Source organism: Leptonychotes weddellii, chromosome 15 (assembly GCF_054177405.1).
Source record: "Leptonychotes weddellii isolate Sample4059 chromosome 15, ASM5417740v2, whole genome shotgun sequence".
Classification (NCBI taxonomy): domain Eukaryota; kingdom Metazoa; phylum Chordata; class Mammalia; order Carnivora; family Phocidae; genus Leptonychotes; species Leptonychotes weddellii.
Window position 1 is genome coordinate 26,432,806 of NC_138383.1, and position 26,154 is coordinate 26,458,959.

General features: G+C 40.8%; 2 protein-coding genes across 2 annotated transcripts in view; one reads left to right on the forward strand and one right to left on the reverse strand.

Annotated features, from left to right (window-relative positions):
• TRIM25 (tripartite motif containing 25) overlaps nucleotides 1-26,154 on the reverse strand; it is a 664,486-nt gene that overhangs the window by 351,438 nt on the left and 286,894 nt on the right. The window lies entirely within an intron of this gene.
• The window catches only part of ANKFN1 (ankyrin repeat and fibronectin type III domain containing 1), a 97,634-nt gene that overhangs the window by 52,963 nt on the left and 18,517 nt on the right, over nucleotides 1-26,154 (forward strand). The window contains exons 6-10 of the mRNA XM_081805938.1: nucleotides 3,512-3,811; nucleotides 12,039-12,138; nucleotides 12,451-12,583; nucleotides 13,058-13,174; nucleotides 19,698-19,913. Coding sequence (XP_081662064.1) covers nucleotides 3,512-3,811; nucleotides 12,039-12,138; nucleotides 12,451-12,583; nucleotides 13,058-13,174; nucleotides 19,698-19,913 — 866 coding nt within the window. The remainder of the gene's footprint in view (nucleotides 1-3,511; nucleotides 3,812-12,038; nucleotides 12,139-12,450; nucleotides 12,584-13,057; nucleotides 13,175-19,697; nucleotides 19,914-26,154) is intronic.

Here is a 26,154-nt window from a genome sequence, read left to right on the forward strand (position 1 = left end):
CTGGACCACAGACACCAGAGATCTCTAAGGCCCCTGAGTCCCATGGGCATTTGATGATTTAATTATTCCAGTCTTACTTGGACATCTTTTTTATTAAAGACATCAGAAACACAAACTAATGGGCGCCTGGGTGGCTCAGTCGTTAAGCGTCTGCCTTCGGCTCGGGTCATGATCCCAGGGTCCTGGGATCGAGTCCCACATCGGGCTCCCTGCTCTGCGGGAAGCCTGCTTCTCCCTCTCCCACTCCCCCGGCTTGTGTTCCTGCTCTCGCTATGTCTCTCTCTGTCAAATAAATAAATGAAATCTTTAAAAAAAAAAAAAAAGAAACACAAACTAATAATATTGCAAGATTAAGATACTAAGGGAAACCATCTCATTCTAGGGAGAAAAAAAAGAGTATATATTGTTGATGAAGGATAGAAGGGACAGAAAAGAAAAAAAGAAAATGATAGTGTCAGCTGACCTGAAGGTGGGACAAGGGAAAACTTCCCACTCCAAATGCAAATTCTGATCTGCATATGGATGCATTACTTATAAGCATCAGATGTTCTACAAACTTCAAATTCTAATCAGACACTCTCCCTCACAGCCTATTTGAAAGGGCTTTCTCCAGAATGACAAGAACAGTCTTCTAGGACTGGGAAGAGTCACTTATTACTTGCTAATTAGCATAGCAACTGCCAACCTTTCTAACATGGCCCATTTGACTAGTAGGGGTATCTGGCAAAGAACTAAAGTCCAAACATGTCGTTATAGTTGCTGCAGACATGCCATATCACTTGGAAAAGAGCAATATAAAAACACTCCAGCTCTATTTATAAACAGAGTATGACATTGTGATGCAACATATATCAGTATTCAGATATTTACTAGAGGACAATGTATTCTAACATGACAGAGTAATTGGAAATTTGGTAATATGTTCCAGTAAGCTATAAAACCTTTTTTTTATATTTTTACAAAAGGCCTTAATGTGTTTTTATAGACTTATGTTATATGGTATGGTACATAATAAGAGAAAAGGACCCAGACAGGCTTGTCTGAGTTATGATCAGGAAAGCCCTGATATCGCCCCTGAATGTAAGCTCTGCATTGTGTTGCAGTTGAAGTGTCTCATTACCAGAACAGTGAACTGTATTATGTGGCACAATCTGCTCTTTTCCTACCACACTAAGTTTATTCCTGTCAGGTTCCTGATTTCTTAATATATTTTCAATTTTCTCCCTCATCCCTAAAGTCTCCTATTTTATGTAGTCGTCAGAACCTTCCAAACATCTATGAGAAAAACTCATTCTTTCCAAAAACCTTGGCATCATGTCCACTGCTCACTTGGGCTGCAATTTAGCATTAGCAATTTTGAAATGTATCATAAAGTCATCAGCTTGAGCTTGCCTCTGATGCAATAGGGCTCAGCTCAAAGAGCCAGCTCCATTTCACCTCCCCTTGCGTTGATGGCAGTATTAACACTCATTAGAATATATTAGCATGTGCAGGGCCACATAATAACTCAACCACCCAGAAGTCTTACTCAAGCAAATATTACTCCTCTTATCATGAGCACTAAAGACGCATTCACCCAACTGAGGGAACAAACTCATAATGGCCTTTGGGAATCCAGGATAGCAGCATTTATGATCACTGTGCCCAAACACCAGGGACACTACAGATGAGAATGAGGATCACTTGGAGTTTGAGTCCTCAGACATTTCCAAATTTCCCAGTAAAAGCACCCTTCCTAGCCCAGGCTACCTGAACACCATCCTTCTATTCACAATGCCTCACCAACATTTAATCAGTGTCCCTGATGTGCCCAGAATGTGCTTTACTTACATTATTTTTTTAAACCTCAAACAACCTTTTAAAAATTTTCAAAAACTCACTTTACAGAGAAGAAACCTGAGGCAAAAAGAAATTTAAGTCACGGTTTCTGCCCACAAGGAACAGTCTACAGAAGGCACCTATGCCAATTCCCTGTCTCCAGAGTTGACCACAACTAAGCCACACCACACAAACTCCAACCAAGCTCTGACCCTCCTTCCCAAAAGAAACAAAACAAAACAAACGGTATAAGGAAACGAGCACTATATGGAGGGCCATGAGACTACATTATGGTCCTGGCTCTGCCCCAGACAAGCTGAGTAACATAGAACTGGAATGGTTCTCTCTGGGCCTCAGTCTTCTGAGAGGTAAAATGGAGACAGGTACCTGGGGGGGGTGGGGGAGCGCAGGAAGGAGGAAGGATTCAAAAATCTGAGGCCTCCTTCTTCAAAGGGAATCACCTGACAGGGTTAGAAACGATGTTTCCATACTCACTACTCAGGGAGTTCACTCTTCATCAAGGAATTCCCTTCTTTTTTTAAGTTATGATTTACATCATGCCATGTAACAGTCATTGCGCCGGATACCAAATAAACCTCTCATTTCATTCTCACAAAAAATCCTGCAAGCTAGATACTACGTTCATTTTTCACGTTACAGAGTAGAGGACCTGTCAGTGTTAAGTTTAGTGCCTTACAGACACTGAGCCAGGAGCCCGAAGAGCCAGCATTCACACCCAGTTTTATCTGACTCCAGAACCTGTGTTCTTTCTAACTGTGCTGGACTGTTAGGCCGTGGATGGGCCAATGAGTGATGTTTTTAAAACCTAACTTTAACCATCAGGACATCTGCCTAAGGTTCTGAACAAGGGACACTCCATATTTTAAAATAAATCTGGGGGGAGGGGAATTTGAAACTGGTTCAGTTAGAATTTAAGCCTCAGATACACTCATGAACTAACCGGCTTTACTAGAAGATAGTGACTAGCATTTTTAAAGAAAGCATTTCAATTAAGAAGTGCTTTAAGTTATTGCTTTTAAAAGGTTCAGAGAGTAAAACTGGGCTGGGGGCAGATAGAAGAAGGGATGGACTATGAAGTGACAGACCTGCTGAAAAAAAAAACCCCAGAGTTGGAGACAGGAGAATTACCATCTTGACATTAGTCCCATACGGGTTATTACTCTTGATATCATTATAGCCAAATGGAATGAAAATAAAAGGGGGAGAAAAATCTCAGTGGGTATTGCAATTTAAATTTGCCATGTAAGCTAATACTGTATATTTAGAGACTGAGCAGACAGGGTGGTTGGTGGCTCCGAGTATGTGCAGGGCTTGCTGCGCCAGCTAACCAAAGCAGACATTCATTAGAGCAAAATGTAGATTTCCATTTCTTGGCATCTGACATGGGCTCTTTCCTTGGAAAGAAATGTCAATTTGGCCAAAAGTGTGAAACCTACAATAAAAGCATTGGGACTGTGCATTTCATCTAGTCTGCACATTCCCACCCCTTTCTTTCCTACTGTGGAAATCCAGTTGCGATTTGGGGTGCTGCGTGGAGAGGTGGCAGGGGAGGCTGATTAGGATCCGGGATGCTGAAAACGAGGGTAAGGAGCTGGGGGGTGGAAATTGGACTCCCAGAGTCCCTGTTTTCTTTTGGCCTTCAGTTACCACTTTCTCTTGCCCTAAAACTGCCCAACACAAAAAGCCAACCACAATTGCTGTTTTGCACAGGGCCCTGAACAATGGCAGCCCCAAGCTGTGCAAGTGCTGGGTGTTGATCCAGACCCAGGGGGTGTGAGCAGAACCCAGCTCCTGAGGCTAGGCCTCAGGAGAGAGGCCTGCCCCATGTTAAAATTTCATTGTGTTTGTTTCTTTTGTTCAATAGACTGGAAAGACTATGACGACAGAGAGCCCAGACACAGGGGACAGAGTGACGTTTTGGAAGGTCTGCTGCAGCAGGTCCAAGCCCTTCATCAGCATTATAGCTGCCGGGGTAAGGATCAAAATCTGTGCTGGGCCACTGACTGAGGTCTCGGTGGCGCCGGTAATGTTAGCAGTTTCCTAACTGGGTCATACCTTCTCATTCATCAGGGAGAGAGATATTAATATTTGTACATCTGGAATCACTTTACAGCACTATCTTGCTTTAACCCTTCAGAAGAGACTTCCCTCTCTTCACTCCCTTGCTCTCTTTCTCTCTCACCCACTCTCCACACAAAAGGTTTGAAAAAAAAGCTCAAGAAAAAAAAGCAGCTGCCCTTAGTTCCCTTCCCTTTGAATTGTCCCTTCACAAAACTCCTCAGTGTGCTGGGTCTTTGGGATATTCACCCTCGAACTTTTCAGCCCCAAGGAAAATTCCATGAGCATCCCTGAGGAAGTTTAGCCGATTTTAACAGCAACAAGAAATCTTCATGTATATTTGCAATAAAGATGGCAACGCAATTTCACATCCACTGTCTCTTTTTCATCCTCATTTTGGCAATAACCACTAAGGCTAAATGACTTGACCAAGGTCACAATGCCAGGAAAATACAGAATCAGGATTTTGACCTAGGTTTTCTGTCTCTAAGTGCAGTCTTCCTGCTACACCTCATTTTTGTGTCCCACCCTGAACATCAGGACTGGGCACTAGATGTTGATCTCACCCTGAATTTTAATCTTCCCCTGTACTACTGCTTAGGAGAAAGGAGAGCACACACATCCCTAGACCTAGCCAACTATACCCAGAAAATCTCTGAGAGGCTTTTAAAAACTTCTCTTCTATCTGGGCTCTTCAAATGGGACAGGGTCAGGTTTCTGATCTGTGTAATGATTCGTGGAACAGGCACTTAGTTTTATTTGGAGAATTAAAGCCTCCATAAAGTTTTCATTTTCCATGCTCCTTCACCCATCAGATCCCAACTGCATTACACTCTCTAGATTCAGGGCACTGCTGGGCCGGCTAGGTAAGAAATCACGGTTGAAACTAAGAGACACTAGCTGAGTTTGAATTAGACATAAAAAATCATACTTGGTCTTAGCAAACAGTTGGTCCCTACTGTATATCTGTAACAACAGAGCTCTTCAGAAGTGTTGGCCATAGCTAGAAATGAGGACAAGTGTTTGCAAGAAAATAATATTCTTTTAATGAGTAGTTCATTAGAAAATATAAATGTGCATGGAAGAAGCTGAGAAGGAAACCCAAGTGGGTTTCATTCCCAGATCTGTACGAAAACTTTACCCATACCATGGCCTTAACGATTCCACACTGACCAAAGTATACTCAGTTCTCTGTTATCGGGGCTCATTTAAGCAGGCCAGGCATTATCTAGGCTCCTTTCTCTCCGCTGCCTCTCCATCATTCCCCTGCCCATTGGTTCTTATATGGCAGGGAAAGGTAATAAAGCAACTGAGTAGATGATTCCTTGCAATTCATAAGCCACTTCATGTTTGGTCTTTGCCAGAGGGGGAAAACTAAAACTACTCAGGAGAATGAGGGGTTTTCATATTATCTGAGGATTTAAATGCTCTCCCCGTTACTATTAGGTTACTATCTAATAATCAAGAAACAATTATCTAGGGGTGCCTGGGTGGCTCAGTTGTTAAGCATCTGTCCTTCGGCTCATGTCATGATCCCAGGGTCCTGGGATCGAGCCCCACGTTGGGCTCCCTGCTAGGCGGGAGGCCTGCTTCTCCCTCTCCCACTCCCCCGCTTGTGTTCCTGCTCTCGCTGTCTCTCTATCAAATAAATAACTAAAATCTTTAAAAAAAAGAGGGGAGAAGAAACAATTATCTAGACAGCCCTATTATTTCAATAGTTTCCACTCAACTTCTATCAATGTATATGCTATTCCCCCACAGGGATGTAAATATACACACAATGTCAGGAAAAATTTAAGTAAGGCATAAGTAGAACTTCCCAAAAAGGAAAAATATTTTTTATATTTAAATGTCCTCTGGACACTTAAACAGTACCTGAAGTGTTTTTTTTGATTTTTAAGATGCTCAGCTGAAAAAGGGTCTCTGGTCAGTAAGTTTGGAAAATGTTGCATTATATATCCCTTTCCTGGAAATGTAAAATTGGCATTACAATATTAAAGACTCTAATAAAGAGACATTTTGAATTTGGTTAAACAAGCATTTTCCAAACTTATTTGTAAAGTCATTGTAAAACTTTTTTCAGAGTTAGTGTTCCAAGGCAAAGACTTTGGGAAATGCTGACCTATAATATGCCAAGTTAAAGGAAATGACCTCATACAAAAAAAAAATGGAATGATTTTCAAGATAATTTAACATTACTCTGTCTCAAATGATAAACCAAGGATAATTAGGTATTACATACAGAAAAACTACAAAATTGTTATTTGAAATACTCAACTACAAGAGGGAGGCAAACCAGAAAACAGACTCTAACCTACAGAGAACAAACTGAGGGTTGATGGAGGGAGGTGGGTGGGGGGATGGGCTAGATGGGGGATGGGTATAAAGGAGGGCACTTGTGCAGAGTGGAGCACTTGGTGTTGCATGTAAGTGAAGAATCACTGAATTCTACTCCTGAAACCAATATTACACTATATGTTAACTAACTAGAATTTAAATAAAACTTGAAACATAAAGTAAAATAAAATACTCAACTATGTTGAGATCTATGTGGTTGAGTGCATATACAAATCTTACAATTAGGAAAAAGAATTATTTCAAATCCCAGTTCTACTACTTACTAGCTGTGTATCCCTGAGAAAAGCATTTGACCTCTCTGAGCCATAGCTTCCCCATCAGAAAAAATCAAGATAATAGTATCTATCTTTCAGGATTGTTATGAGGATTAAATTAGATAATGCATTAATAGTGTAGGCACTTCACAAACTCCAGTTTATTTTCCTTCCATTGCTCTTCCAGATGAAGAATAGAGCCTCTCTTTCTCCTTGGCACTTTACTGATACATCCTAGAATTAAAGTGTAATCACTGACTACATTGTAATGAGCCTGGAATGCTCAGTAAATACACCGTGTATTCCAAATGCAGAAGTACTAACAAAACAACCCTTCTACTACCAAAGCCCTACATGGGAGATACCAAAACCCACATTAATTTCTGTATTTTGGCTAAAGAAGTGACCACAGTTAATCTGCATGTTCAGTACTGGGATGCAAATTCACTGGAGATGTTGAGCAGCCTTTATTGTTCACACGGTTTATGCTCCGACATACATAATGAGTCATAAAGAAGCCAGCTGTATTCACCATAGCAGTGCCCTGTGAGAGTGAATTTCCGTTATCATCCAATTTCTCAGCTCGCAAACATCAACTGAAACACAGCCTACTATGTGTCAGGTGCTACACATATCAGTATGGATAAAATAAACTCCCTATGTGCCAAGCACTTGAAAGCTAAAGAATTACTGCATTTGGAGCCCAGAAAACCGACCATTGTTCCAGAGCCCTGAGCTACGCAGAGACAGAAGCCAGAATAGAAGCCACTGTATCAATGGCTCAGGGTGTCAGTACAGACCCTGAAACAGTTAAAGATGAGCTATATCATGCTGCAGTAACCAAATGACCCCCCAAATATTTACTTCTCCCACAAGCTATATGTCTACCACTGGTCAGCTGAGGGCTGTCCTGTGTTGTCATCATCCTTTCTCCAGAAATTTTGCCAGCACCCATGTGAGAAGGAAAAACTCTTGAATGTCTCATATGGACAGGACTTTATGTGTGTCACTTACATTCAAAACTCATTGGCCAGAACTGGCCACGTGGCTACACCCAACCACAGCGTTCCAAGAAGTGAAATTCTTTCATGTGCCCAGAATGGAGGAGACCCGGAATATTTAACATTTGCACAGGCCCCTTTCCCAACCAGTAGTAGTAGTTCTCAGTTTTCTTTTTGTTTTTTCAGTTTAATCTTCATTTTAATTTACATGATGTATGATTATAATGTGAGAGGGATCTTAGTGTAAGCAGCTAAGATCATGGATTAGCTGGGTTCAAATTCAGACTGGACATTTACTAGCTGTGTGACCTTGAGCACTTACCTACCCTCTCTATAACTCAGTTTGCTCACCTGTAAAATGCAGATAAGAATTATCTATACTTGGGGCACCTGGGTGGCTCAGTCCGTTAAGCTTCTAACTCTTGGTTTTGGCGCAGATCATGATCTTGTAGTCATGGGATCAAGCCCCGCATCAGACTCTGTGCTCAGTGCAGAGTCTGCTTCAGATTCCCTCTACCTCTCCCTCCTGCTTTTGCTCTCTCTCTCAAATAAATAAAATCTTATTTAAAAAAAAAAAAGAATTATCTATACTTGTCAGCCATTTTTTAAGGACTGAATGACTTCTTTTTTTTTTAAAGATTTTTTTTATTTATTCATAAGAGACAGAGAGAGAGGCAGAGAGAGAAGCAGGCTCCCCGCTGAGCAGGGAGCCCGATGCAGGACTCGATCCCAGGACTCTGGGATCATGACCCGAGCCGGAGGCAGACACTTAACCATCTGAGCCTCCCAGGCCCCAGGACTGAATGACTTTAAATAAGTAAAGCACTTAAGAGCTTTATTATTTAAAGAAAGAAATTCCTCCCATTCTCCATTTTTTATTCCCCAAAGGCTCAATTCTTTTAGCCAGTTATTTTGATATTTTCTTCATATCTCTAAATAACATGTTTATATTGCTAATCTTTGATTTTTTTTTTAACGAGGCATTACCTAAGAAAAGCTGATTTCTCTTTTTTCCCCTCCCCCCTTACTTACGGATTACAATTCCTACCCTTTGTCCTCCTAATATATTTGTATTGTAATTTTAGTAAGATCAATATTTCTTGCTTACATTATAATGATCACTTAATTCTACGATTATTTTCCTTTCCTGGACAACTTTTTGTTCTCCCTGTACTTAACAGTTATCTTTTATTGTATGTTTGTTTTTCTATGTGGTTATAGCTAATTAATCCCCAAGCTATCCTCCAATTATGTCAATTTTCTCTCAGTCCAATCGAATATATTAGTACTGTTTCAATTGCTTCTTCTTAAAGAAACCTCTCCGAGCCCTCTGACCCGCTCCAACCTAGACTGGTTGCTGGCTGCCTATGTCTGGCGTACAGCTGGCCCCGTAGGATCTCCTTTCAACCACCATATTGAGGACTCTTCTGGCCACCCTCCAATCTTGGATCGCTTCTTTTGGTATCCCATGTCTTCCTTTTTCTTGGTTAGTCCTTCATTTTGGTGGAGTCCTTACTCTAGTAATTTCCTGAGAGGATTCTTGGGAGCTAACTTTTGGATACACTGAATGTCTAAAAATGCATTTATTCTACTTACCACTTATTTAAGGTTTCAGTTAAGTACAGAATTCTAGGTTGAAATAATTTTCTGTCAGGTTTTGAAGGTGCTGCTTTGTCCTTTTCTAGCTTTCAGTACTGAGAAGTCTGATGTTTCATTCTGATTCCAGAGGTTTTGTAGGATACCTTTTTTTCTTCTTCTCCGGCAGGTTTTTAAGTTGGTTTTTTTTTTTTTTAACTTCGGTACTCTAAAAACTGCTTTGATATTTTCTTCATGTCTCTGAATAACATGTTTATATTGCTACTTCTTGATTTTTTTTTAATTTGAGGCATCACCTCACTAAGGAAGGATGATTTCCCTTTTTCCCCTCCCCGCCTCTTACATGCACATTATAATTCCTAACCCTCATCCTCTTAATATACTGAATAATATTAAAAATGCACTACGCCTTAGTGTGCGTTGTACTGTTGTCTGTTGTGCTGGGCACCTAGCAAACCCTTTCAATATGGGAAGCTACACCCTTCAATTATGGGATATATTCTTAAAAGTTAATTATTTCTCCCCCTCTTTTTTCCTCTGCTCCCTCCTACTAGGACTCATAGCCTGATGTTGAACCTCCTAGGTTAGCCCATTAATTTTTCTTTTTCTCTTCTGCTTTCCATCCCCATGCCCTTATTCTCTTTCTCAGGAATTTCTGCAACCTTATTTTCTAAGCCTTCTATTGGGTTTTTCAGTTTTTGATAGTATATTTTTTAATTTCCAGTGCTTTCTTTTATTCTCTGAATGTTTCTCTTAAAGACTCCTATCCTTTTCACAAGGATGCAGTGCCTTTGTTTCTCTCTCAGGCTATTAATGATAGGCTTCGTTTCATTTTATAGTTTCTTCTCTCAGCATTATCTCTCCTCTAAATTGCTCTTTTGTTTATTTGGTTTTGGCCTCTGTCTTTCCTGTTAGATGTTTTTCACATCTGCCTGGTGATCCTTGGATGTTCACCGAGATTTAAGAAAAGAGAGCTCAGTAGCTGTTGGGGAGCTCTGAGCACATGGATAGGGCTTTTTATCTATAGGCTTCACTATAGGGTGATCTGGCATGGCCTTTTCTTTCAGAAACCAATGAAAGCACTGTCAGGAGCTTTTGAGTGAATTCTCTTAGTCTGGTCAGAGTCTCCAGAATGTTTCTTCCAGTGTCCTTCCTGGAGGGTATAAGTTTGAGTACCAGTGTTCTGAGAGTCTGATGGGGAAATAATCTGTATGGAAACTTTCATTTCATCCACCTGTTTTGGGTACAGTGCTACTCTCCCACCCTCATTTTTAACTGTACTCCATGTCTCCCACTCTAGAAACCCGTTTTTATATTTTTCAGAGAATAAGCCACTAGCTTTTTTTCTAGAGTGGGGAAGGGGTATTTGTCCATCTATGCAGGTTACAGGAGGAAATCTAGAAGTCTGACTGCTTTTTAAACAGACTTCAACAAATCCCTCTGATTTTAGCTCCACACTCATCCCCCACTTCCAGCAGTTGTGGTGCCCAAGGGGTGAATCGGGTTACTTCTCAGCCTTCTTCACTGCTGGCTTAGGATTCATCTTTCTCAAGTCTGCTAAATCCATCTGTCCATCTGCTTTCCAGCTACCAACGTTCACTTGCTTTTGTTCCCTTTCCCATCTCTTTGTCTTTATAGATTTATGTAGTTTCCTTTTTTAAATCTCTTTACTCTGGTTTTAGTGAGATTTAGGGAGAGAGTAGCATGTAATGAATATGTTCAATATGTTGCCTTTACCCGGAAGTCCCAGCAGCATCATTTTCAAGCACAGTGTGACCAGCCAAATTCATGTTCAAGTCAGAAAAAAATGTTTTTGCTTTGTTCTGCCAGGAATAACCATTACCAGCACTAGCTTGAAGCTGGCATGAATGCTTGTGTCAGTCAGCTCATTCCCAACTGCTCCTATAGGATCATAAGGAGAACCACACTGGGCCTCAGCCACAGGCTATCCGCCCAGCTTTCCGTGCCTAACAGCAATGATGTAGACCATGTTCCCACCCCAGTGACACATCTGTCCAAAGTCTGGTGACGACCCCAACAACCTCAGCTTCCCTTCATGACACAGACTATGAGAACTGAAATCAGTGATCATTTAGCTCAGCTCCATGGAGTACTGTTTGTAAAGATTATCTGGGGAAGTCTGCAAGTTTTATCAGTGAAAGCTCCAGGTTGTAAATAGAGGTAAACAGAAGCAATGGATGATTTGCTCATCAATATAGCCATAGTGCATTATAGTGTACAGAAAAATATTTGTTCAGTAAATTAATGTCTCGGTTTTTCTGGGTACTGGCTTTTCAGTCTTGAGCAATCCATTCTAACCTCTCAATCTGTTTCTTCTTCGGAATAATAATGATGACAATCATACCAATGCCTACAACTATTTTTGTAAGCCAACATATACACTGGAAAAAATTGCCCCAGAATGCTAGCCGTGGTTGTACTGAAGTGGGTGGAGTTTTGTTCTTTTTATCTGTTCTCCAGACTTTCTGTAATGTGCCTATATTAATTGTATAATGAAAAGAAATTAATGGAATATATAGACTAACAAGAAGAGCTTTGCCAACATTGAGAAATGTATGAATATTAAATGCAGTGGGAGGAAGGCAAAGATTTGATTCCATTTCTTTTTATCCCACATTATAATAAATCACTCATCTGGAAAATATAAACAAAATGCCTAAGTGGTTTCCCCTGGAGTTATAAATGTTACTCATCTCCAGCATTTTGGAGGAGCTGATCATTAATTGAGGTAACCACTGGCAACTCAAGATATAAGAGCTTTTTGTAGGAATGAATGAGCTGAATCCCTACATGAAGCTGAGGATAAGTGACACCAAGGGAACAGGGAAGAGGAAGGCAGGGAGGTGGGAAGAAGGTACTGGGAGTGTTGCATTGCCAATGGAATTTACAGTGTATTTTTTCTGTGTTTCAGAAACTTCAAAATTACAAACCACAGGCCGCAAGCAGTCAGTCTCAAGGAGCCTGAAACACCTATTCCATTCCTCAAATAAGTTTGTGAAGACCTTAAAACGGTGGGTCCTATTGCAGTTTTTCCAGGAAGTCTTAATTTCTCAGGAATCAGCTGGTTTGGATTCTTAGTAGCAACATGATAGAAATTTCCTCTGTTATTAAAAGAGCATGAAATTCACTTTTCTCCTGAGAATTAGGGCAAGGTAATAATTTCGCTGAGTTCTAGCCTGTGAACATGTGATACTTAGCAGCACTATGATCATAGGTATATTTTAAATGATCTTTTATCATGACCAAAAATATGTTTTTCCATGATTCAAGCTTGGTAGAAGAGACACTTGAAGACAATTCTTTATTTTGCTTTTTCTTTTTAGGGGACTCTACTTAGCCGTTATATTTTATTACAAAGACAATATGTTAGTCACCAATGAAGATCAAATACCGATTGTTGAAATTGATGACTCTCACATCAGTTCCATTACACAAGATTTTCTGTGGTTCACAAAGGTATACTGAGTTCTGATTTCATTTTTCCCCAGTTTGCACCAATGCTTCTGTGCATAAATCTCTGAAACCTTTGTTGAGGAGTCTCTAGTGATCAAAGTATTGGGGTGGGAGTAAATTCTCTCAAAGGTCTTCTTTCAGCCCTGATATGCCCTGTGCCATAAAAAAATGTGAAAGTAGCATCTACGCTACATTTTCAAAGCAAAGAAGCTCGCATTCTGTCAGACTGTGTCTCCACTATTCTGAGTTATGGGATCATTTGGCAAAGACTAAAATGTGGATCTGACTATTTCATTAACATTCAGATCTTTTTCCAGTTGGACAGAGATCAAAAAGTTGTTTTGCATGTATCTGAAAATGGACTGGAGAACAAACATCAGGGGTCAGGTTTCCTTTTCCCTGCTTTTTGCTTTGATGCCACAACCTAAATCATGTACTGGCTTGGATGATGATATGACCTCGTGACTTCTTTTGCAGCTGTCTTGTATGTGGGAAGATATAAGGTGGTTGAGACAAAGCGTACCTATCTCCATGTCCTCATCCACGGTGCTGCAAACTCGGCAGAAGATGCTTGCAGCAACGGCCCAGCTACAGGTGAGGGGCCAGGTTTCAACCCAGATTCCCAAGGAAATCTTAGAAAAGCTTGGTCAGTTCAGTTACCAAGCCCACCTGGAAAGGAAAAGGACAGGCTCCTTTCTCTTTTAGATCCTTAAGCATATAAAGGCTTCTTACGCAGTCTGAGCTGCACATCTGTTCATGTAGGGAAACTGTGCCTTTGGCAATTTCCTGGACAAGGAACAAGGGTCTCTCTTCAAGAGTCTAGGAGTGACCCCCTAAACAAGAGGTGAGACTTGAGTTCTGGATTTGATATTAATCAGTCAACTCATTTCTCCTTTCTGGGCCTCAGTTTCATCACTTGCAAAATAAGAGGACTTTGGCTCAATCACAGGACAAACCTTGCTGCTCTGGCATCCTATGCATCTAACTACTGTATAGAGATGGAAAAAGAGACCAGCAGACATTTTGAAGAGTTTCTTGGCTTGATCTTTTGTTAAAGCACAGGAGTTTGCATACATTTTTGCTTAGAAAGAAAGAAAGAAAGAAAAAATTCTTAGAAGCTTACCTTTAATCCTGAATTTATTCGTCCTTCCATATTATTAACCTAATCAGATCAGGTCCCCAAGCCCTACAAGAATATTTATAGGTTACAAAGCCCCTCCTAAAAATGACACTGAATTTTAACCAAGTTCTTCTGGGTTTCCTTTCATTGTGTTCTGGTATTACCTGAATTTGTGGAGTCTGTAAGAGAGCACTGAGCCTTTATCAGCAATGGGTATTTACCTACAAAGCTGTCAGTTACACAAACCCCAGAAATACACATAACAGGAATCTATGTAGCTGTGTTTGGCCAGGCCATACCAGCCAAGGCATAAAAATAGGATCATAACAACAAAAAAATATTTCTGTGGCTCCACCCCCACCGGCAATTATAGGAACTTCATTTCTTGACCCACGCAATAACAGTTCAGCCACCTGAAATAGTAACAATTATTGTGTTGCTATTCTGATTCTGAAAGGCAACTCTTACTCCTCCTGTGCTACACTCCATTGCATGAACAGCTTACTGCCTGTGTGCTCAGTGGCCTCAGAGATTTTAGCAAACATGCTATTTCAACTCACTCTTGACTACAAAATCTTCTTCAACTCAAGGAAAAGTTCTTGGAGCTAGGCCATGATGACTGTACTGAATTCAAAGTGCCCTTTCCTTTCATCACTGATCAGCTTGAGTTGGAACAAGCCACTGTACCGCAAACTGCTCTTTCCTTAGGATAATATTCATTCCCAGAAGGCTCTTTGGTACCTTACTTCTTTCTCAGGAGACTCAGACACCTTAGTGGACTCTTCATTAACCCATCATACAGCCTAGACATGCTTGGATCACAGACTGAACAAGCTTAGAATTTCCAATGGGGCTCTTTATTCCTAGAACACATTCATCTCGTATCAGTAACATGAGAAGAGTCTGTATCACAGCCAGCACAGCTAGATACTGAGGAGCTAAAGAGAAGCCATGATGGTCAGTGTGCCCCTACTCAACTACTCCCTGGCCCCCCAATATATCAACCCCACCACTTTTCATAATTTATCAACCCTCTTCTGATGTCATTTCCTTCTTTTGCCCAGCTTAGATTCCTTGGCCCATCCTAATCACTCCCTTGAAAATATTCTAAATTTCTGGCCACTGTCTCCCCCCGCCCATATTTACTTGGAAAAAATCCAAGCCTGAATGAATCCAACATGTCTACACTGGAGTACTTGCAGACTGCTGCATAAAAGTCACCAAAAAAGGGGCTGACTGTTTCTTTGTTAAATTCATGGCTACAATTCTCACATATAAGTTACCTAGTGATCACATGCCATTTCTCTACTAATTTTACTTTCCCAAACTATAAGGCAACTATTTAAAACCTTCTCCATTCTCTTGCACCCCTACCCCTTCCCCACACTCTACAACCCTATATCAGGTGATGATTTCACTGTATAATTCATTAAGAAAATAAATGGGAATTCTTTTCCCACCACCAAGTTGCAAAGCCTCCTGGCATTGACCCCACTTTCTCTTTCATTGCTCCTATTACAATAGTATTGGTTGAATAAATGAATGTATTTGTCTGTCCAACCTCTGTACTCCAAAGATCACACCTGGGAGTACTCTATTAAAAAAAAAAAAAAAAAAGGGCGCCTGGGTGGCTCGGTCAGTTGAGCGACTGCCTTCGGCTCAGGTCATGATCCCAGGGTCCTGGGATCGAGCCCCGCATCGGGCTCCCTGCTCGGCGGGAAGCCTGCTTCTCCCTCTCCCACTCTCCCTGCTTGTGTTCCCTCTCTTGCTGTGTCTCTCTCTGTCAAATAAATAAATAAAATCTTTGAAAAAAAAAAAAAAAGGATCAACAGAAATACTATAACTCATGCCATAGTCACCACCTGGATAGTTCACCAGCCCTGCATGGTGACCAGCGCCTCAGAGTACTCAGTAAATAGTTACCCTTTACAGTACCCAAAAGGCCAGAGCACTGCTATACATTACCTCTCTACTTCACATTTCTGTTTGCCTGCTTAAATAACAGGAATCTTTGTCATTTTGTTTTGTTTTGTTTTGTAGGACCTATTGCCCAAACCATTTGCTGATCTTTAGGATGAAAATGTCTAAAAATAGTGATGCCACCTTTGATTTTTAGGCAGCGGGAAGGGAGTGTGACAGGCACACAAAACATATTTCACAAGAGGAAGAAAATTGAATTTGGGGAAATTGCTACTTAATATTTTAGGTCTCTTTGCTAATCTAACATTTTTTATGATGTTAAGAGGAAAGTAAAAATGCATTCTTAAATAGCTTGATTGGCATCAGCCATACATAAATCCTGTGGACTTACCTCTGGTATATTTCACTGTGCTGTCCTCCCCTTTCCAGCATCACTACCACTGCCTGATTATTCCAGTTACATCAAAAGCCTCCAAAGTCATGCTCCTGCTTCCAGTATCATATATACTAGAATATATATTCCAATATACTCTCCAATCCTTTCTCCACACTTCTGCCAGAGTAGCCAATAAAAGATTCTGACCATGTCATGCCCTGGCTTGTGCTCTTTCAAGAGTAGCTCAGACATTTTATCCCCACCGTCACCATCTTTCTCCTCCTATTTCCATCGCACACTGACTTACCTTCACACAGTGCATACCAGTCACTGTGCACCAGGTGCCTTATATCCCAATTTCAGCTCTATAGTGAGGTCCTTTAATACATAATAATAAATAATAATTACAAAACAACAACTTTCATTTATTTCACAGAATACATGCCAGACACTGTGATAAGGGCTTTACAAACTGTATCTCACTTAGCCTCCACCACACCCTAATGAGAAAGTAGTATTATTGATATTCATTTAACAGATGATAGAACTGAGGCCTAGAAAAGGTTATATAACTTGCCCAAAGTCGCACTAATAGGAAGTAGCAGCAGAGTCTGGATACAAATCCAGATCTATATGACTCTAAAGTCTACATTTTTTCCAATGCTTCATCATCTTATTCATTCATTTACAAAAAGCAGACAAAAATTTTAAATAGGAGAAATTACCCACATTATAGCTTAAAAAGTAAAAGTAGTCTATTCTGCATCACTGGGAGCTGATTTAAGAGGAGTGGTCTTAGATTTTATTTGAAAGAAGGTAAAGTATGAATTAATTGATTAATATGACCTAAGCAGGAGGAAAGACAATTATCTGCCAGCATTTGGAGGGGAAAAAAAATAGTAAGATGAGAAAACCCGTAAGTGGCCAAGACCCCACACTGTTTTTCCCACCCTTAGGAAAATGAGAGTCCCCAAGAGGCAGAAGCATACATTGCTCTTATATTGAGGGGTATCCGAAATACCCTCAAAATACAGTAATCATCTGACACTGTAGATTGGGTTACATTAAATTTTCCTCTTCCATGACTTTTAGAAATTAGTGCTAGTGAGTAAACGCCAGGTAATACACAAATCACATGTCTTTTTCATTTTTCAAGAAGGGGGATAAAGGTTTCCCCATAATTTTACTCTCCTTTTCCAGGCCTTCATATCTTTACTCTGGATTTCCTTCAACTTTTCATGTCACCCCAAGCTGAATAAAGGTCTCTAAATAGTGTGCTTATCTGTCTAAGGCTTATTGATAGTCCTGTGATTTGTTCTGATTATAACCTAGATGCATTCCTGTGAGCCATCAGGTGGCGTTTATTCCTGTTTAACTTGTAGGATTCTCAGGGTTTCCAGATCTCCCAATCTTGATCGCATAGCATGAAAGGTATTAAGGTGGTTTGGTTTTCCTTTAGGTCCTAAAGAATCCCAAATTTGCCCTCTTGCAACATGGTTGTAGTTTATTTTCACAAGGATATTCTGCTTTGAAATTGGGCTCTCCCCAGAGCTAGTTCTCCAACCCAATTTGATGTCAATAAAGAATTTCAGGAATACTTTTAGTGCTTTCTAATTCAAACTGTTGGTCAGCATATCCAATGCTGATGATAATTCTGCTTAAATGCAGTGACCACCACATTCAATGTCTCCCCACGAGTTTTGGTCCAAAATAAATCATATTTTCCAGTGTCCTAATGATAAAATGTTAGTTCAGTCAACAAAGACTTACTGGGCTATTAATATGTGTCAGGCACTGTGCAAGTAACCCAGAGACACAGAAATGAAACATGAGCTCATGACATGTACATCAATCTGCAGGAAAGCCAGAGTCATACTAAAATACAAGTGTGTACAGGAAACAACAGGGGACAAAAGAAGGGATGGTCAATTCTGAGAGAGTTGAGAAAGTCCTCCCAGAAAGGATGAAACCTAGGGGGAGTCCTGAAAAAGAGTAAGTATAAGCCAGGGTGGGATTCCAATTAGAACATAAAGAAAGCCCATACCCTACTTGTCTGAAGCTTGAGAATTACAAAATACTTTCTCAGGCACTGTTTCATTTAATCCCCCAAACACTCTGTAAGGTAAGGATTAGCATAAGGGCTGACCCTTAATTTTAGATGATGAAACTCAGGGCCAGAGAGGGTAAAAACTTCTTCAGAAGTCTAAGAGTGCATGAACAGCAGCCGCCCTGGAACTCAGCGCCAGTGTAACTAAAGGCTTAGCAGCAGTGGCATGCTGGAACCAACTTGCTCTGGCTCAGGAGAGCCAACTGTTAAATAGTCAGGAATTCTGAAAGCCTGCTGTCAAACTCTTGGTGGCTGGGTAGCTTTAAATTGGCTAGCATTAGTGGGAGCATTTACACCACAGAAATTGGCCTATGTTATAAATCAGGCCCTCTTTTTTTTTTTTTTTTTTTTTGATAGCCAGTTTACCAGTTTATTTACCAGTATTACTTGGCAGCAAACTACCTTTCTATAAACTGTATTACTACAGAGGGCTGGATGAAAAGCCTTACCCAATTAACTTCTCTAGATTTAGAAGTCAGTTACTGAAAAGGAATAATCTGACTGAATGATTAGGTTATTTTAAAAAAATAATGATCCCACCAAATGTTTATATGTCAATAATTATTTATGAAATTTCTTACTTATGTGTCCAGTTCTAATGAGGAAAAATAAAAGATATAAGACACAGTCTCTACCTGGAAGGAATATTCCCGTGTTTTCATAGCTGTAGATACGGACCAGCTGGCTCATTCATTTTTAGGTCATCCGTGTCACTTTTCCAAGTTCTGGTTCTATTTTCCGCTCTCCTGCCAACGGTCATCAACATTTATCTGAGCTCACCAATGGCAGCTGGGAGCTCTGAGATGATTTATTTATATTTTTGAAAAATCACAGATATTCAAAGTAAAAGGGTGTTTTATCCTATTCATCCAGTGTTCTAGGTTAAAAATCTTCAAACCCTGCATATTTTTAACACTCTGTTTATTTTAGTAACATCTGCCTGGACCCCTCCACATTTGATGTGGCATCTTTCTCTTCCTACCTTACTAAAAGTATTGTCTGCCTCAGTTGACCTAGCTCACAAACAATTTTAACATAATTTTAAATAAATAGAAACCCCTGAAATTCAGATAAGTCAAACCAGGCCAATCTCCCAATTAAAGTATCTTGAAAGGAATGTGCAGTCATTTGGGGACCTGTACAATGTGCTACATTGTCAATTCACTTCTTCATTTTAAACAACCCCACTTCATACCAGCTTACTGTAGATCTCTTGAAAACTCCACAAGTGGCATACTTGAAATATCAGGCATTTTTCTTTAAAACATCTGGGATTCTCTTCAAGTGCTGGTAACTGAGGTCTATGTGCTGGTGTGTCTATGTGGGTAAGAGATATTTACAGATATTGAATTTGCTTAAAAAAACATAATTTTTGTGCCTCTTGCTATAATCTTTGCAGGCTTATGGTGAAGAGATTTTCTTTGAGCTTCTGTTAAGTACATTTCTGTGGTGCCACATATTCTAGGTGTAAGTTTGCTTTAAAAAAAAAAAACTTTTCAGAAATATCAGTTAATTATGCAGTGTCTTTTGTTGCAATTATGTTGCTTTGTTTGCACAATATCATCCCAGCTACCAGAAATCTATTTGTTTCTAGAATTTACTTGGAACACACAACTTGGGAAGAGTTTACTATGAGCCCATTAAAGACCGGCATGGAAACATCCTCATAGTCACCATCAGAGAAGTGGAGATGCTCTATTCATTTTTTAATGGCAAATGGATGCAGATCTCAAAGCTGCAAAGCCAGAGGAAGTCTTTGTCAACACCCGAGGAGCCAACAGCGTTAGACATATTACTGATCACCATCCAGGTATGTAGTCTTTTCAATTTTCTAATACTGCGTATTTAAAGTTCCAAACACACTTATTGAGATTCTAGTGACATATACCAAGAGCCATTTACAAATGCAGTGATGGAGTGGAGAGGGCCCAGAGTTATTGCTTGTACTGCACACATAGGAAAGATTCAGAAGCTTAGTTTTTACTTACCACTCTCCAGATCTGGAATTCATCAATCAATACAAGTGGTGAGCACTCTGAAAAGACCCCTGACCAATGAACCAATGAGAAACTTTTAGACAAATATTTGAGTAGGGGTCTATAGGTAGTATAATCAAAACATTAAACCAATACCTGAAGAGACTATAATAATAATAATACATTTCTGGACTCTGTGTGTGTGTGTAAAACACTCTGAACAAAAACACTCTTAACACCTATCTACTCATTTGTTCCTTCTAATGCTCCCCTGGGTCAGACAGGCATGATTAAGTCCAGTTTAGGAATGAAATGACTGAGGCTCAAAGAAATTATATGGCATATGGCCACACAGAGAGGCAGAGTTAGTGAAGCTAACGAAGCTCCAGCACATTCAGCTCTTGACCTGTACAAGCCCCTTCCAATGCCCTGGCAGGGATCCTAAGAATTTTGTATTCTTCTCCTTAAAGAAGGCACCAAAAATTGTATTCACTTCAGTCCCCACAAAACTTGAATTTGCCCCTGGGCACACAGCTAGAAAATGGCAGGGCTGAAACCTAAACTCAGATCTTCTGACTGGACTCAGGCGTCTTTCTGCCATGTCACATCACATTCCCGGGCAGGAGTTATGATTGCAGTCATGAGGGACTACAGATACAGGATGAAAGACTCGCCTGGGAATGGAATAGCCACCAAAATTCAAAATTTGGGCAGCTTAGATCAAGACTCAGGCTGGCTGGCAAAATCAGGATACAAAGCACATCTTCTGCTCGAGTCCAGGGCTCTCTCCACACCACCACACCCCTCACATGTTCTTCTGTGAACACAGGCGTCACACTGTTTCTCTTTTTTCTTGCTTTCTTGCTTTCTTGTTTCTTTCTTGCTTGCTTGCTTGCTTGCTTTCTTCTTGCTTTCTTGCTTGCTTGCTTTTTCTTTTTCTTTTTCTTTTTTTAAACCCAGTCATGGGGATGAGTTCTATAGTACTCTCCAGTTAGGTGGTAAAGCTGGCAGAAACACCTACCCTGATTGAGCTCTGGGCAACCAATGGCATATATGTGCAAGACGCCAGCCCAGAGTAATGGGAAAGAAAGGGCTCTGTCCCACATAAACAAGCCAAACCCCAGCCTTGGTGCCTGTAGCCCTTCATGATCACCCTTTTAAAAAGCTAAGCCACCAGCCCATCATCCCACTATCTTATTTTCATTTCCTCCACCGAGGAGTGATTGATATAATAATCTCACCTTTCCATTCCTTGCACTAGCCCAAACCAGAATGGAGTCCAGTGTAGCAAAGGTAAGCTAATTGGTCAAAGCCAATACCTCTGGCTTTGATTTTATGGAATTTGGGTTCCTATGAAATGGATAGAGGGCGAATGTGTGTGTGTGTGTGTGTGTGTGTGTGTGTGTGGGAGGTGAGGGCAGGGAACACAGACACATTCGTGGCTCCCCTCTTCACCCTTTATAAGCAAGTGCTAAAAGAAACATTTAAAAAATCATAATAAATTGAGCTTTTACAGGGTGACTAATACGCTAATCCCTTATAGGGATAAACTGGGGTCTGGGCTACCTTTGCTCCTAGAAACACAGCACAGGCCCCAGCATGATCTAATACCTGGTTTCTCCTAGACTCATTACATTAAAAATGTGTTACAGGTGCAGAAAAATTCCAATCTGGCAAAAGGTTGTTAGAGAAGGAGACCAAAAATAGAGGCAAGATCAGGTTTCCACCCAGATTCAAGTGGAAAATTTACCCCCTCTGACTGGCACATTTCTGCTTGATGTCACTCCCATCCACCCCCACTCTCCTTCTCCTCCTCCTACTTCTTCTCTCTCCCCTCCTTCCATACAGGTCTTAAACTGGAGAGGAAATGGGGAATAAAACCACTGGGGCTGGTATCCAGTCATGCCTGGACTTTAATTATGTCAGGAGTTGGCCCCACCAACTCAACGTGGAAGTAGTCACAAGTTTTGGTGTTTGCCCAAAGCAGTCTGGGTAACTTCCCACAATTCTGGGCTACAAACCTCTCTCTTCTCTCGTGGTCAGTAGAGTGATAACCACCAGGCGTTCAGATGGGAAGCTTAGGCTTCTTCCTGTCATATCACAACACATACTGAGGCACCACTTCGGAATCTGGCTGACTGGTATGATTCCTGACTCCACCTTGTCTAGTTATATGACTAGGGCAACTTAATTTCTGATCTCTCATATTTCCTCCTCTGCAAGAAACTCTACTTCATAGGGTTCTAATGAAGATTAAATGAGTGACTACGTAAAGCATTAGAAGAGTAGCACCAAGTGAGCACTCAATAAATGTTAGTGATTGTTATTATTTCTCCACTCAGAAAAATCCAAACAATGCTTGGCCCTCCTCAGAGCATACCTAGGCCATCTCCTCCCCTCCCGAGCCTCCCACAGACCCTGGAACTGGCTCAGTCATCCCTTGGGGCATCGCACCACTCCCTCTATCTTTCCATAAGAACTAAGGAAAAGTTGTATAAAAATTGTACAATCTGCAATGGGGTTTTCAAAACAGGTAAGGGCTCTAACAAAATCTGTATCCATAACTAATCTACTGATCTCTAGGGCCCCAAGGAAGCTCCAGGGTCTAACCCTCTCAAATTCCTGATCCTCTCAAGTCCCAGACCTTCATTACAGGCCTTTCTCATATCTAGAAGAAAGAAATCCTTTAAGAAAAAAAAAAAAGAAAGAAAGAAAGAAAGAAATCCTTCCCACACTTGTCTGGGAAGGAGAAGAGAGTTATCATGAACAAATTAGAGTCCCTCTGAGCAAACTAATGGGCAATGAGAGTATTTCCAATAGGGAGGCCCCTCTCAGGTGCTGAGTTACTCAGACATTGATCTCCAGGGTCACCTTAATAACTGGAAACTTCACAGGTGAACTCTTCTTTGAAGATTAATCTTTCACATTCGTACTATATTTTCAAGTTTATAACACTTTGTCACATCTATAATATCATTTGATCTTCGTGAAAACCCAGCGAGATTGAGTGGGCAGTTTTACTGTGTCCCATTCACAGATGAAGCTACGGATTTCAGGGAAATAACTCGTCAAGGTCATATAAGCCAAAAAGCAAAAGAGGAGAAACTAGGACCCAAATCTTCTGACTCCTAGCCAGGTCCCCTTCCCATTCTGCCAAGCTGCTTTACACACCCTCTCCCTCCTTTTCTCTGAATCCTTGAAAAAAAAAGTATCATCTTAGAGAAGCCTGTGAAGCCTACCTTCTGTCCCCTCCGAGCCTTGTTCTCCTTCTCCTCCTCCTTAGGCATTCCTTATCACCCTGTATCTACTTATCCCTGCTATACCCAGGGCCTACTATCTCTTCAGCCCTTTTTTGTTGTTGTTTCTTTTTTCCAGCACATTCCTGCTCTTTCTACCTCCAAGCAGCCCCTAACATGGGAATCAAAAACTATAGGAATCAGGAAGAGGAATGAAAATGAGCCAGTCGAGCTGGACATGAGGAACAATTGGGTTCACACAAAAACTTGTTTAGCAATGTTCAGAGCAGAATTATTCAAGTAGCCAAAGAGTGGTGGAACAACCAAATGTCCAACAATTAATGAATGGATAAACAAAAGTGGTATATCCATAAATGGAATATTATTCAGCCATAAAAATGAGTGAAGTACTAATCCATGCTGCAAAGTGTATGAACGTTAACGTTGAGAACATTATGTTAAGTGAAAGAAGCCAGGCACAAAATGCCACATATTGTACAATTCCATTTATATGAAATATCCAGAATATGCAAATCCACAGAGACAGAAAGCAGATGATGGAGGAGGGACTAGAGCATGACAGCTAATGAATGCAAGGCTTCTTTGTGGAGTGATGAAAATGATCTGGAATTAGGTAGTGCTGATAGTCACACAAGCTTGTGAACATAGGAAAAAAACACAGAATCTCACACCTTAAAAGGGTGAATGTTATAGTATGTGAACTATATTTCAATTTAAAAAAAAAAGAAAGAAAGAAACAAGCAGAAGCAACAGAGACTACAGTAATCCAGAGGGCCCTTGTCCCATCTAAAGAATAGCCCATTCAGCCTCAGCTAACTGCAGTGGAAGAAAGTGGTCCCAATGTTGAAATGTTTTCATTTCAACATTTTTCCAGCTAAATCTAGAGTTTTGGAAAATCTAGAGTTTTGAATTAAATCTCTTTAAGGGTTAGAAAATAATTTAGAAAATTTAAATTCTTGGGGTGCCTGCATGACTCAGTCAGTTAAGTATCTGCCTTAGGCTCAGGTCATGATTCCAGATCCTGGGTCAAGCCACATCAGGCTCCCTGCTCAGCAGGGAGTCTGCTTCTCCCTCTCCTTCCTCCCCTGCCCCCGCTCATGCTCTCTCTCTCGCTCACTTTTTCTCTCTCAAATAAATAAATAAAATCTTTTTAAAAAATTGTAATTTTTTGTAGTCCGTATAATCTTGGGCCCTCAAAGACCCGGGCCACCATTTTATGACCTTTGCTATCCCTGGACAATTCAGTTTCCATCCCCTCTGCAACAAAACAAAAGCCCTGTAGTTACTAGAAAAGCATCTATCATTCCTCTAACAAGCTGTTAGGATACCTGATCAATGGAGAGTGGTTGGATATACCCCTCCTGGTCCCTGCACCAGCATAGCATATTCTCTCCCAGAGGCCCAGCCCCAGACTCCACTACCTCTGGGCCTCTCACTTCATATTTAATAAACATTTTTTCAGCACCAACTAGGTGCCAGGAACTCTTCTAGGTGCTATAGGGAAAACAAATGAATAAGTCAAGGTCCCTGCTCTCAAGGAGTTCAGTCAAGGGAGGGAGACAGACTTGTAAACAAATCAAGGTAATACAAGGCAGAATTAAACCAGAGCCTGATAGCAGTACAAACAGTGTACTATGGGCGCACAGACAAAGCAGCTATTAATTCTCCCTGGAAATATCAGGGAAGGTGTTGTAGAAGAGGTGACATTTGGGGCGCCTGGGGGGCTCAGGCGTTAAGCGTCTGCCTTCAGCTCAGGTCATGATCCCAGGGTCCTGGGATCGAGCCCCACATCGGGCTCCCTGCTTGGCGGGAAACCTGCTTCTCCCTCTCTCACTCCCCCTACTTGTGTTCCCTCTCTCGCTGTGTCTCTCTCTGTCCTATAAATAAATAAATAAAATCTTAAAAAAAAAAAAAAAAGAAGAGGTGACATTTGGCTGAGCCATGAAGGGTAAATTAAGTTCACCAGGTGGAGAAAAAAAGAGAGAGAGAAAGAGAGAGGGTAGGGAGAAAGGAGGAGAGAGGGAGGAAGAAGAGTAGGAGGGAGGGAGTAAGCGAGTGAGGAAGGGAGAAAGGGAGAAAGGAAGTGAAGGAGGGAGGAAGGAAGAAATTAGAATTAAATTAAATAGAGGGCATGGTAGAGAAATGAGGCATAAGGTGGAAAAGTAGATCTAACCCTCCCTTGGGTCCACAATGGGTGGACACAACCCTTATCACACTGAGTTAGAAAAACTTGGCTACATGTCTCTCTCACACACTGAAATCTGAGTTCCGTGAAGGGGAGGATCACGTCTCATCGATGTCATTAATATTCTAGCACAACACCTGATTCATAGTAGGTGCCCAATAAAAGTTGTAGAGTGAGTGAATTCATGAACTAACAAAGAACCAAAGAACAGAGATTAGGACACATCTGAGGAAGGAAAAAGCAATCCTTTTTGGCTGGAGATAAGAGACAAAAGGACTGTAATGGAGATAAAGGCTAGAAAAACAGATTAGAAGTCAAATCAGGCAATATATAGGCCCACAGGCATTGGATTTGGTTTAGGAGGCCTTCCTAGTTACCTCAGATTATGTGAATGGGACAGTTTCGTTTCCCATACAATTCTCAGGCTCCAAAAACATTAGTAAAGGCAGGAAAATACAGGCAGATGCTCAGTCTTTTTTAAAAAATGAAAGAGTAGGGGGCGGAGCAAGATGGCGGAGGAGTAGGAGACCTGGATTTCGTCTCCTCTCAGGAATTCAGCTGGATAGGGATCAAACCATTCTGAACACCTACAAACTCAACAGGAGATCGAAGAAAAGAAGAGCAACAACTCTC